Source organism: Marmota flaviventris, chromosome X, assembly GCF_047511675.1.
Source record: "Marmota flaviventris isolate mMarFla1 chromosome X, mMarFla1.hap1, whole genome shotgun sequence".
Classification (NCBI taxonomy): Eukaryota; Metazoa; Chordata; class Mammalia; order Rodentia; family Sciuridae; genus Marmota; species Marmota flaviventris.
Window position 1 is genome coordinate 24,191,480 of NC_092518.1, and position 13,290 is coordinate 24,204,769.

Sequence of the window (13,290 nt, forward strand, 5' to 3'; positions counted from 1 at the left end):
AATGTAGTAAGGAGAAAATAGGAGACTTTAGTTTACCATTATAATTTATTATGATTTTGCATTGAAAAGTTGTCACTAAATTAACAAGTTTACAAAACTCCACTGTAGCAACCTACTGCCAAAGTCCCACTGTTGTACCCACAGAGCTTCTGGGAAATTCCTTTATGTGTCTGCTTAATTCTGTCCCATTTTCTGCAACTGTTATGTCACTCTCTCCTCAGTAATGATGATAATGGCAACTGCAGTAGGTAATATTTAGTACTTACTATGTGCCAGGGATCTGTTTTAACATGTATTGACTCACCAGTATAACCCAGTAAGGTGGGAACTTTTTTGCCCCTTCATTTTATAGGAGACAAAACTATAACAGAAAACAAAATAGGAAACTCAGAATTGTAATTTGAACCTCAACTGTCTGGCTTCAGAGCCTAAATTCTACTGAAGAGCCCCAAACCCCTGCCAATTTTTTTTTCTTTGTATAACTGGAAATTGAATCTATAGTCTTGCACATGCTAGGCACTGAGCTACACCCCTAGCCATTTTTATTTAGTTAATTTTGAGACATTTGAGACATGGTCTCCGTCAATTCTCCAGGCTTGCCTCAAACTTTAGATTCTCCTGCCTCAGCCTCAGCCTTGAAAGTAGCTGAGATTACAGGTATATCACCTATCCTGACTGCCTCAAACTTTTTTTTTTTTTGTACCAGGAATTGAACCCAGTTATGCTCAACCTCTGAGCCATTTTATATTTTTTATTTAGAGATGGGATCTTGCTGAGTTGCTTAGGGCCTTGATAAATTGCTGAGGCTGGCATTAAACTCACACTCCTCCTAACTTGTTGCTTCTGAGCCACTGGGATTACAGGTGTGTGTCACCATGCTCAGCCCTGCTCCAAACTCTTGATACTGTTTTTGCTTGGCCTCATTTTAGTATATAACCTTGCCTCCTACTTCACAGAGAAAGGTGAGGCTCTAGGACCTTAATTCCTTCATTTCTTATTTCTGTACTTAATGTGTGGATTTCGTGCCCCCCTGTGCCCCCTTTCCTTAATCATAAGGGAAATAGATTCTGTCCCACTTGGGGCTCCTCCCTCCACCTGTGCTATTCATGCCACCTCCTGTCTCTGCACATCACAACCATGTCCCTTTGAATTTCAGCCTCAGTCCTCATTGTCTCTTCTTTCTTCCTGTTTTTATAACCAACTAACCCAGGATCTCTTGCCTTTAACTTATGCCTCTAAGTATCTTTGGAAGAGAAGTTCAATCATCTTTGTACCTTGTACCTCTACAAAAGATGTCAAATGAAGCAAGTAAATCCACATTGGATAAATGGTATTAGAACAAGAGAACTGATGGTCATCCTCAGCTCTGAGCTACTCCAAACACTGCTAGAATATTGTATTTTATTCTGCGTCTACAGTTTGAATGATATGGACAGATAGTTGTATATTCCCAGGAGCTATAGTAAAGGAACTTGTTATGTGGAAACAGAGGCAGCTGAGGAAATTGGATTGTTTAGCCTGGACAGTGGAAGAGAAGACTTAAGGTACAAAGTAGCTACTTGAAGTTTTTGAAAAATTGGCATATGGAAGGAAGATTAACTTTATATTTTAAATATCTCCAATGAATATGGCTAAGATCTGTAGGTGGAAGCCACAAGGAAAAGGGTTTTTAAATTTGATTTCTGTGGTGCTAGGGATCAAATCCAGGGCCTCATGAAATCCTAAGCAAATGCTCTACCACTAAGCCTCAGGATTTTTTTTTTTTTTTAAATACCAAAGTTGTCTAGTAGAGATTGGTCTGCCTTGAGAGCTGTAGTATCTTGTTACCAGAAGTACAGTCTGTGATCATGACAGATGATTTTAGAGGAGATTTGTGCATAAAAGTGTAACTGATTATATAACCTTTAAGGTCTGTCCTCGTCTTAAATTCAGGAAGTGCTCCATTCTTTGGCTCAGAGTGTTCTACCTGGGATGCATGTTAGAATGACCTAGGGAGTTATAGGAACTAATACCAATGTTCAGATCCCACCCCAGATCAGTTAAATTGGAATGTTTTGACCAGGGCTTAGACGTTGATTTTTGTTTTTAAGAAGCTCCCCAGTTGATTTTAAAGTACAGCCAAGTCTGACAATCTCTGATTTACCAGAACCAAATGGATCTGAATAAGATGGTAGAGATTTATACTTTACTTATTAAGTTATTGTAAGTATATAGCACCTGAGTTATGTGTAGTTAGTATAATGTAAATGCCATTACATATTATGTTTGCGCCTAATTCAAACTCTTAGGTTTTGTGACACATTATTAAAATATGGAAGGAAAACTTCATTTCAAACCAATGATAATATGAGGTTGCTCAGCATGCAGGATTTTGTCTGGGCTATTTCTTAAAATTCAGGTCTGCACCCACGCATTTTCATACGTGTACACAACCACACACATATGGGAAGGGAAATTTTTTATACCAATTGGTAAATAAATGAATGAGGTAAATGTTGGTCTGCTCAGAATAATAAATTAGGTATTATAAACTTGGAAAGTTATTGCATTCCTTAAAGCAATCTGGGAGCCTTTCCTTTGGGTACTTAACTGACTCTATATCTATGTGCTAGTGTTGAAGCTACAAGGCATATGTAGAAATAAAGAGAAAAACTTGACATTATGTGTTTGTTTTTCTTAGGGCCACTCAATGAAAACAAATTTAATACCACTACAAATCTTCCAAAATTTTGGGGGGAATTGTTTGTTTAGTCGTGCCTATAAAAAAACTTGAGATCTGTTCTCCTAAAGCAGTTTTCTATTTGTTTAATTTTCTACTCTCTCTAACTTTTGCTTTAAAGCTATTGGCGTCAGCAACCAGAGGGAAACCACTGTAGTCTGGGACAAGTTAACAGGAGAGCCTCTCTACAATGCTGTGGGTAAGCCATTATGCTTGGAGGTCAAGTACAGGGCCTCTTCCACTTACAAATGTGGTCACACTAAAATATCTTGCTAAAAAAGTATGTCGTCATGTTTTATATAATCTGGGATGAGTAGAAGAATTCTGAATATTTATTTATAATATTATTTATTTATAATATTTATAATATTCAGATCATACTTATTCACACATTGAATTAACTTTCTCTCATATTCTTTCCTTTTGTTGATTATTTGTATTACAAAAATGGGTGACTATTACCAGAACTCTTTTATAATTCCTGTTTTTATTATATCTAAATGAGATTCCACATCTTCCTACCCTCAAATCAAAATTACAAATGTTCATAGTCACCTATCTATAAAGTGCTTGTGTACTTCTTCTTTCCTTTAAGAATCTGAATTACTTTTCTGAGGTTATAAAAAATGAAATATCATAATTTTAGCTGCTTATGCTACAAATTTTGCCATTTTGGCATGGGTTAAACAACTCAAATCTCAAATATATTAATTTTAGATATCACATCTTAGATATATATGACCAGGGTTATTTTTCTAGCATGTAATAATTAGTGAACACTGAATGATACTGCCACTTCCTAAAAGGAAAATTGTGTTCTAAGTCTATAATCATTAAAACACTTCTGTCAGAAATAGCAAAGCACAATTTTTTTTTAATCAGTAAAATAACAGGTTGTAGGATAGGGAATGAAGTAGAAATTGTCAGAGATGGGATTGATTTATAGAGTAGGCCTTTATTTTCCTTTTGAGAATGGCTCTGGCTATGTTGCCCAGGCTGGTCTGGATATCTTAGGCTCTTGAGTGCTGGCACTACAGGTCTGCACCCCCACCCAACTAGAGTGAGCTATTTTTACTTTATAGTTATTTTAGTAATATAGTTACATTAGTTTTAATTGGGATAAAGAAATATTAAAGCAAAAGGTATGTGAAAAGGGTATATTGTAAGAGTACCATAAATTTTTTTATAAAGAAATTAAGATATTGGGCTGGGGTTGTGGCTCAGTGATAGAGTGCTTGCCTAGCATGTGTGAGGCACTGGGTTCGATTCTCAGCATCACATATAAATAAATGAATAAAATAAAGATCCATCAATAACTAATAAAAATATTTAAAAGAAATTAAGATATTAAATGTTAATGTTTATAAGAAAACATTTAGTGTATGTTCTATATTTGTGATAAAAAATACTCAAAAAAATTTCAAAGAATTGTAACCAAAGATTCTATCACATAAAAGTCCATTTTTTAAAACCTTTTTTTCTCAGTGTCATGAGCAGTTTTTTTTTTTTTTTTTTTTTTTTTTTTTTTTTTTTAGGTTGAATCTTCTTTATTCTAGCAGTTGGTTATTTTCATTCTTGAATATATGAAGTAATTGTAGGAGGAGCAGCCATTTAGCTCATGAAGACATGAGTTTTGAATTATAATTACCTATCAAAATTTTGAACATACTTTATTTTTTTTATCAATTTTTCACTCATAATTGTAATGATAGTTTAATCCAAATGAAAGACTTTAACACTTAGGGTAAAAACTGTTTTTTTTATATGAGCTGGTTTTTTTTAATAAATAAAGCAAAACTATTATAATTTTAATAACTGGTATGTAGGGGAATATTTTTCGTATATTAATATTAGCTAACTTCTGGAACTAGTTAGGGTTTGTTGTGACTTAGGATCTTTAAAATGGGGAGTACCCCTTAAATGATTAGGAGAGTCATAAGATAGAAATAATGATATTTTTATTTCTGGCCCCTGGGGATACACATGCCTGGAGGCCATACTCATAGAGATCAGATAACTTAGGCAGGGAGAGATAGGGAGGGACCTATGGGCCAACACCATAATTGTATCCAAAACTTTTTCAAAGAGATTGCCTGTGGGGAATTCTGTTTTATGGGTTTAATACAAGGACAAGTTTAAAGAAGTCATTCTTACTGAAAGGTGGTCACTGGCATATTTGTACAGACCATGTGGGGCATGAGGGTCAGTGGGGCCAGTCAAGTTGGCCATATGTACTGTCCCTTAGGGAGGTGGACACCAGGAAAAAGTGATATAAGGCAAATATCTGGATCACCTATGTCCAGGAACCAAGATAAGGTGTTGAACTAGAAATTGTGTCAAAGGTGACTAAGCCCTGTATGAGAAGTTAAACATATTTAAAATGGATGCTGAGAGAACATAAATGATAAAAGAATTCACAGTAGAATTTTACTTTTTTCCCCTAGTGAAAGGAAGGGCCTATTCAGGGAACCAGAAAGTGCCTATTAAATTCTAAATTTTGAATTGTAAAAATGGAACTTTGGAATTTTGATACCAGAGATGGGAACTCCTGACCCAGTGACAATAGAAATGAAACTGGGTCAAAGATTATGAACACACAGTCAAGGCTTTAATTGGGAAGATAAAAGCAGTGGTAGTTTCTCCTTGAAGAGAAAAGGGAACAGCAACTGATTAAGAGAAAATTCAGGATGAATAAAGAAAGGAGCTAGCATTACATTGCGAAGCTGAGGTAGGACTGTAGTATTTTTCCTCTAGTCATAAGTATGGTCAATTTTTTTGGAGTTTCTTGTGGAAGATCCTTGGAGACATCTTGGTATCATCTTGTTTCTGTGGTAGAATTTGATTAAAAGGGTAAGGAAGGGCATAGTTCAAACATTGTTGAAGTTGGGGACAGTAGGGAAAGATTTTAGGAGGTAATAGGTTATGGATAAAGGTTCAAGAGTGTATTCCCCTCTTGTTCCTACCTATCTCAATTTGAATTATCATATTTAAATAATGCAACTAGGTTAATTGAAGTCAGGTTTACAGTGAAGATTTTAAGTAAATACTTTTTCACAAAAGTTTTCTATGATGTGCTTTTTATTTCCTTTTCTTTTACCTCTGTACCTCTCCTCTATTCTGTGTTCTTTGGAGTATTCAAATGTACCTATCACAAATGAGGAACTTTCCTTTTCTATACTGAGGTACATCTATGTTTTGAGAACCTCTAATATGTTTGATATTATTATATTATAAAGGATATAAACTTTATTGGTTGTTTTGGCAAGTACTTTATAGTCTAGTTTTGGAAAGGGAACAACAGAAAATTAGGGAGTAGTTGATAATTGTGTCCTGTTAAGTGGATGGGAATTAGAACAAGTCCATATCAGTATGGATTTTTTTTCCATGCCTGTTATAGTAGAAGTTCATCTTAATTTGGACTTTACAGCATGTATTGGATGGCATTAGGAAAAGGGAAAATTGAGGAACAGCATGACCAAGCTTTGAAGTTAAAAATATGTATATATATTTTACCAGAATGAAAATTGATCAGATTCAAACATAGGTTGACTTACATATTATTTTTAATAGAACTAATAGTGATGATAATGCTCAGTAAGTCCTAACTGCTATTATAGTAGGATTGTACTGACCCTGTGAAGTAGATTTACTAGACTTATTTTATGAATTAATTACAGAAACCTCTATAACTTATTTAATATCATGTAGCTTTTAGTTGAAGTTAAGCCCAAAATGTGTGTTCAAGTTTGGATAGATTTGGATCTGTAAGAGCACACTGACAACCATGCACAGAATAGTAGACTTAATACCTTGGACAGCTTGGGACAAAAAGGGTCATGAAGGAGAGTTTAACATGCCATGGGTGGAATGTGTTATTTCAAACACATCATTCTACTGAGAAACAGCTAGAAAAATGAAATGAAATTCAGAGGGACTAGAAAGAAGGTTACTAGAGAAGTGATAAATTATGGGACCAAGATAGAATAGAGAAAGGGAGCCCTGAGAGTTAAGCCTGATATTTGGGGTTGCTTATCCCCTAATGATATCCATGGGTTCTGAAAGGAGGATCTGAGAGGCTAAGCAGCACTTTTTATAGATTCATAAAGATAGGAGTGAAAAAAATGGAGTCAGGTGCTGCCAAGAATGGGGATGAGTATTGGTAAAATACCAGACTTAGGATTGGGACTGTGAAGAGTCAAATCCTAAAGATTAAAATAATATGAAACTCTGATTGAATTGATATTATTTGAGATTGCTAATGCTACTAGCCTTTCAGAAACAGAAGTAAACCACTTCTTGGTAAAAGACAACATTACATGGATTATCTCTAAAAATTTCCATATGTAATGTCTACTTTTCAAAAATAGTCACACATATAAAACAAAACAAGACAGGAATGAAAACCAACATGAAAGAGTGATATTAAAGCTAAACTCATAGGAAATTCCAATATTAATCATCAGATTTTTTTCTGGTACTAGGAATTGTATCAGGAGCACTTTGCTGCTGAGCTACATCCCACTTTTTTTAAGAGAGAGAGAGAATTTTAATATTTATTTTTCAGTTTTTGGCAGACACAACATCTTTGTTTGTATGTGGTGCTGAGGATCAAACCCAGGACGCACGCATGCCAGGCAAGCGCACTACCGCTTGAGCCACATCCCCAGCCCCCATCCCCACTTCTTTTTATATTTAATTTTGAGGCAGGGTGTTGCTAAGTTGCTGATGCTGGCCTCGAAATTGCAGTCCTCCTGCTTCAGCCTCCCAAGTCACTGGGATTACAGGCATGTGCCACTGCATCATCAGATTTAAAATAATAATAATAATTAACATGTGCAAGGAATTAATTGATAAGATTGATATTCTTGACAAAGAATTGGAAATTAATTAACAAATGGAAATTTTAGAGCTGTATTAAGAGCTCACTTGATACATTTTACATCAGAATAGACACAGCTGAAACAAACCAATGAACTGAAAGAGAGATAAGAAGTAAATATCCAGACTGAAACACAAAGGAAAGTTTAGAAAATACAGAAAAAAAATCCAAGTGAAATATGGGCTAAGGTGAGAAAATCTAACATTGTAATTGGAGCTCCAGAAAGAAGGGAGAGAGGAAAATGAGGAAGAAATAATATTTGAAAGAAAATTAGAAAAAGTTTTCCAAAATTGGTTAAAGATATCAAACTGCAGATTCAAGAAGCATTATGGTGCCCAGACAAGATAAATACTTAGAATATCATATATAAACATATATTGACATCTGAAGACAAAAAGGAAAATGTTAAAGTAACCACAGGAAAAAGAAACATAATCTTCAAGATAGCAACACTGGGGAGTTTTAGGTGATTTCTTTTTTTAATTTTTTTATTATTGGTTGTTCAAAACATTACATAGTTCTTGATATATCATATTTCACACTTTGATTCAAGTGGGTTATGAACTCCCATTTTTACCCCGTATACAAGTTGCAGAATCACATCAGTTACACATCCATTGATTTACATATTGCCATACTAGTGTCTGTTGTATTCTGCTGCCTTTCCTATCCTCTACTATCCCCCTCCCCTCCCCTCTTCTCTCTCTACCCCCTCTACTGTCATTCATTTCTCCCCCTTGTATTATTTTCCCCTTTCCCCTCACTTCCTCTTGTATGAAATTTTGTATAACCCTGAGGGTCTCCTTCCATATCCATGCAATTTCCCTTCTCTCTCCCTTTCCCTCCCACCTCATGTCTCTGTTTAATGTTAATCTTCTTCTCATGCTCTTCGTCCCTACTCTGTTCTTAGTTACTCTCCTTATATCAAAGAAGACATTTGGCATTTGTTTTTTAGGGATTGGCTAGCTTCACTTAGCATAATCTGCTCTAATGCCATCCATTTCCCTGCAAATTCTATGATTTTGTCATTTTTTAATGCAGAGTAATACTCCATTGTGTATAAATGCCACATTTTTTTATCCATTCATCTATTGAAGGGCATCTAGGTTGGTTCCACAGTCTTGCTATTGTGAACTGTGCTGCTATGAACATCGATGTAGCAGTGTCCCTGTAGCATGCTCTTTTTAGGTCTTTAGGGAATAGACCAAGAAGGGGAATAGCTGGGTCAAATGGTGGCTCCATTCCCAGCTTTCCAAGAGATCTCCATACTGCTTTCCAAATTGGCTGCACCAATCTGCAGTCCCACCAGCAATGTACAAGTGTACCCTTTTCCCCACATCCTCGCCAGCACTTGTTGTTGTTTGACTTCATAATGGCTGCCAATCTAACTGGAGTGAGATGGTATCTTAGGGTGGTTTTGATTTGCATTTCTCTGACTGCTAGAGATGGTGAGCATTTTTTCATGTACTTGTTGATTGATTGTATGTCCTCCTCTGAGAAGTGTCTCTGAAATGGAAATGAGGACAACCACTCCATTCACAATATCCTCAAAAAAAAAAAAAAAATACTTGGGAATCAACCTAACAAAAGAGGTGAAAGACTTATACAATGAAAACTACAGAACCCTAAAGAGAGAAATAGAAGAAGATCTTAGAAGATGGAAAAATATACCCTGTTCATGGATAGGCAGAACTAACATCATCAAAATGGCGATATTACCCAAAGTTCTCTATAGGTTTAATGCAATGCCAATCAAAATCCCAACGGCATTTCTTGTAGAAATCGGTAAAGCAATCATGAAATTCATATGGAAAAATAAAAGACCCAGAATAGCAAAAACAATGCTAAGCAGGAAGTGTGAATCAGGCAGTATAGCGATACCAGACTTCAAACTATACTACAGAGCAATAGTAACAAAAACAGCATGGTACTGGTACCAAAACAGGCGGGTGGACCAATGGCACAGAATAGAGGACACAGAAACCAATCCACAAAACTACAACTATCTTATATTTGATAAAGGGGCTAAAAGCATGCAATGGAGGAAGGATAGCATCTTCAACAAATGGTGCTGGGAAAACTGGAAATCCATATGTAACAAAATGAAACTGAATCCCTTTCTCTCGCCATGCACAAAAGTGAATTCAAAATGGATCAAGGAGCTTGATATCAAATCAGAGACACGGCGTCTGATAGAAGAAAAAGTTGGCTACTGTGGGGTCGGGCTCCAAATTCCTCAATAGGACACCCATAGCAGAAAAGTTAATAACTAGAATCAACAAATGGTACTTACTCAAACTAAAAAGTTTTTTCTCAGCAAGAGAAACAATAAGAGAGGTAAATAGGGAGCCTACATCCTGGGAACAAATCTTTACTCCTCACACTTCAGATAGAGCCCTAATATCCAGAGTATACAAAGAACTCAAAAAATTAGACAATAAGATAACAAATAACCCAATCAACAAATGGGCCAAGGACCTGAACAGACACTTCTCAGAGGTGATTTCTTAATGGAAACAATGCAAAGTCACAATGTGATGAAATAATCTTTAAAGTGCTGAAAGAAAAAAAATCTTCCTCCTAGAGTTCTAGATCCAATGAAAATATCATTCAGAAATGAAAGTAAAATATAAAGGCCAAGACAAAAACAAAGTACTGTAGACTGGTAATTTATAAACAACAGAAGTGTGTTGGTCACAGTTCTGGAAATCTGTAAACTCAAGAAGAACAAAGGCAGCAGCAAGTTTGATGTCTGATCAGGGACTTTTCTTCATAAACTGCCTTCTGTGTATTCTGACATGGCTGAAGGGTCAAGGGAGTTTCCTCAAGCCTCTATTTTAGGGTACTAATCCCATTCATAAAAGTTGGCCCTTGTGATTTAATCACTTCCCAAAGGTCCCACTATGTAATACTATTGCTTTAGATGTTAGGTCTTAACATACAAATTTTTGGGAGACCACATTGTTCATATTGTAGCACCCACTAAAGGAAAAGCTTAACAGTGTTAAGAACAAAAATAATAATCTCAAATGGAAATGTGGAAATTCAGGAAGGAATGCAGACCACTAGGAAGGGTAAATATGCAGATTTTGACTGTATAAAGTGATAACTCATTTTGATGCTTAAAACATATTTAGAATTAACACATTTGGTAACAGTTCTATGTGAAGGGAATTTGGTAAATGAATCTATAGTGTTTAAAGGTCCTTGTGTTATCAAAGATGCATGTTGTAAGCATTAAAAGAAGAGTGATATATAATAAGTGGAATGATATTTTAAAAGAAGGAAGGGAATACAAAACAGGACAAGTAGCAATTTTTTCTTTTTTTGAGACAGGTTTCTGTAAGTTGCTGAGGCTGATCTTGAACTTGCCATCCTCCATCCTCAGCTTCCTGAGTAGCTGGGATTACTTGTGCACTTAAGTAGCATATAAATCTAAATATGTATGTAGTTATATATAAAATGACAAGATTCTTCTCTCTGCCATAAAATCTAGCAAAAGATTCAATTAAAACTGCCAGTGAGGGCTGGGGTTGTGGCTCAGTGGTAGAGTGCTTGCCTAGCATGCATGAGGTACTGAGTTTGATTCTCAGCACCATGTACAAATAAATAAAATAAAGGTCCATCAACAACTAAAAAATATTTTTAAAAAATGCCAGTGAGTTGCTTAGTCCAATGAGAATGAAGAAAAGGAAATATACAGCCTGTATGTTTGCATATTGGATATGGTATAAAGTTGAAGGGAAAAAAAACCCAGAGATGTGCGATTTCTATCCTGAGATACTGGAAGGAAATTAAGTCATATATAAGGGATACCAATCTGGGATGAAAAGATAGGAAAAAGTAGCTGTTTTGGATGAGGTAAGTATTAGACTTGAGATCAAAGCTGATTTCTGGGCCATTAGAAATTTGGTTTTTCAATATGTAGACTTGAAAGTTGATAACAAATGTAGTCATCTCAATTTATTTTATGTGAATTCACTATAGAATGAATATAAAATTATGCAATGGAAATTTAGGTGCCTTTCTATGTTCCAAGTTCTGTGATGACCCCTAAACAAATAATGACAAACCAGGTATACACACCAACCAGAGGTCCTTGCCTCTGTGTCTCAGAAGTTCCTAAGAATATGAATTTGGAAGTTAGAAGGAGAAAGGGGAACAGAACAGGAGGAGAGAGAAGTAATTAGTTAGAAAACCAAATCACCAAGTAATTGCAAGGATAGATTCTACATCCGGTTTTATTTCTTCAAAGAAAATACTAAGGTGTCATATCTTCATGTAAGTCTTCAGTTAAAAATTGTTGAGAGCCACAGCCGAAGGGGCCCCAGCAAACTTCCAGCTGCCACAATTTGCCCTTGTTCATTAATGTCTCTACATAATTTAATATATGTGTTTAAATCTTCATGTTTCCATGGTCTAATGATATCTCTGCACCAACGATTCGCTTGCTCATAAGCCAGGTGTTTTAGTAATGGCATTGCTTGTTCTGTATTCCCAAAAACTCTGGTAGCTGTTTGAATAAGCCTATCTACAAATTCAGCATAAGGTTCATTAGCTCCTTGTATTACCTTAGATAATTGACCTTGTAAACCTCCATGTTCTTGTAAAGTCTTCCATGCCTTAATTGCATCTACAGCAATTTGTGCATATACACCAGGATCACATGCAATTTGTTGCTGCTGATCCTCATAAGGTCCCTTTCCTAACAACATATCTAGATTTCTCTGAGGATAACCAGCTGCTGCATTTCGCCTAGCCGTCTCCTTGCAAAATTCCTCATTGGCAACCTTCCATAACAGGTATTGTCCTCCATTTAGCACAGCTTTACACATATTAGCCCAATCTGCTGGCGTCATGTTCAAGTTGTTAATGGATTCGACCATGCTTACAGTGAAGGGTGCTTGAGGACCATAGGTTGTTACAGCCTCTTTTAGCTGCTTCACTGTTTTGAAATTTAAAACTTGGTAAAATCGCTGCCCTCCTGCCTCAAATACAGGGCATGTTAATATTTGAGATCTTGTCATAGGATCCCGACTATCAACTGCGGGGGTTGGGGACCTCCCAGCATATGGAGGTGGCCTTGTTAGTTGGACACTTACGTCCTCTGGTGATAGAAAGGTGTTAGTAGCAGTCTCCTGTAGAGGTGGTGCTGTTGGTTGGACACTTACACCCTCTGGTGATAGAAAGGTCTTAGTAGCAGTCTCCTGTTGTAACTTTCCCCCTGATGGCTTTTTCTGTTTTACACTTTCTTTCTCTGTCTGACTAGCTTGAGAGGCCTTCTCTTTTACTTGAATCTTTTCCTCTGTCTGACTAACTTGAGAGACCTTCTCTTTTACTTGAATCATTATGTCTTCTTCTTCCTCTACCATTGTCTGAACTGAAGGCTTTGGACTAAGCAAACAAGATATGAACGTCCACAATGGCAATGTGCCAACTGGCAGAGTCCCTGGGCTTTTCTTTTCTATTCTTTTTAAATCTTCACCATGATGGTTCCATTGTGATATATTTAACAACTCCTCCTTAAAAAGCCATGGGCTACATTTTTGTATTGTATCAACGTATGCCCTGACTGTTCTTGATTTTACTGAGATGCCTCCTTCCTCTAACAATTTACTTAACACTCTTTCAGTTTGTTTTTTGCTAATTTCTGATCCCGTATTTCTACTATAATACAACCCAACAAGATGAT

General features: G+C 36.1%; 1 protein-coding gene across 11 annotated transcripts in view; it reads left to right on the forward strand.

Annotated features, from left to right (window-relative positions):
* Gk (glycerol kinase) overlaps window positions 1-13,290 on the forward strand; it is a 166,079-nt gene that overhangs the window by 18,653 nt on the left and 134,136 nt on the right. For all 11 annotated transcript variants that reach the window (XM_071606490.1, XM_071606488.1, XM_071606484.1 and 8 more), the window contains exon 4: window positions 2,841-2,918. In XM_071606490.1, the coding sequence (XP_071462591.1) occupies window positions 2,841-2,918 (78 nt within the window). The remainder of the gene's footprint in view (window positions 1-2,840; window positions 2,919-13,290) is intronic.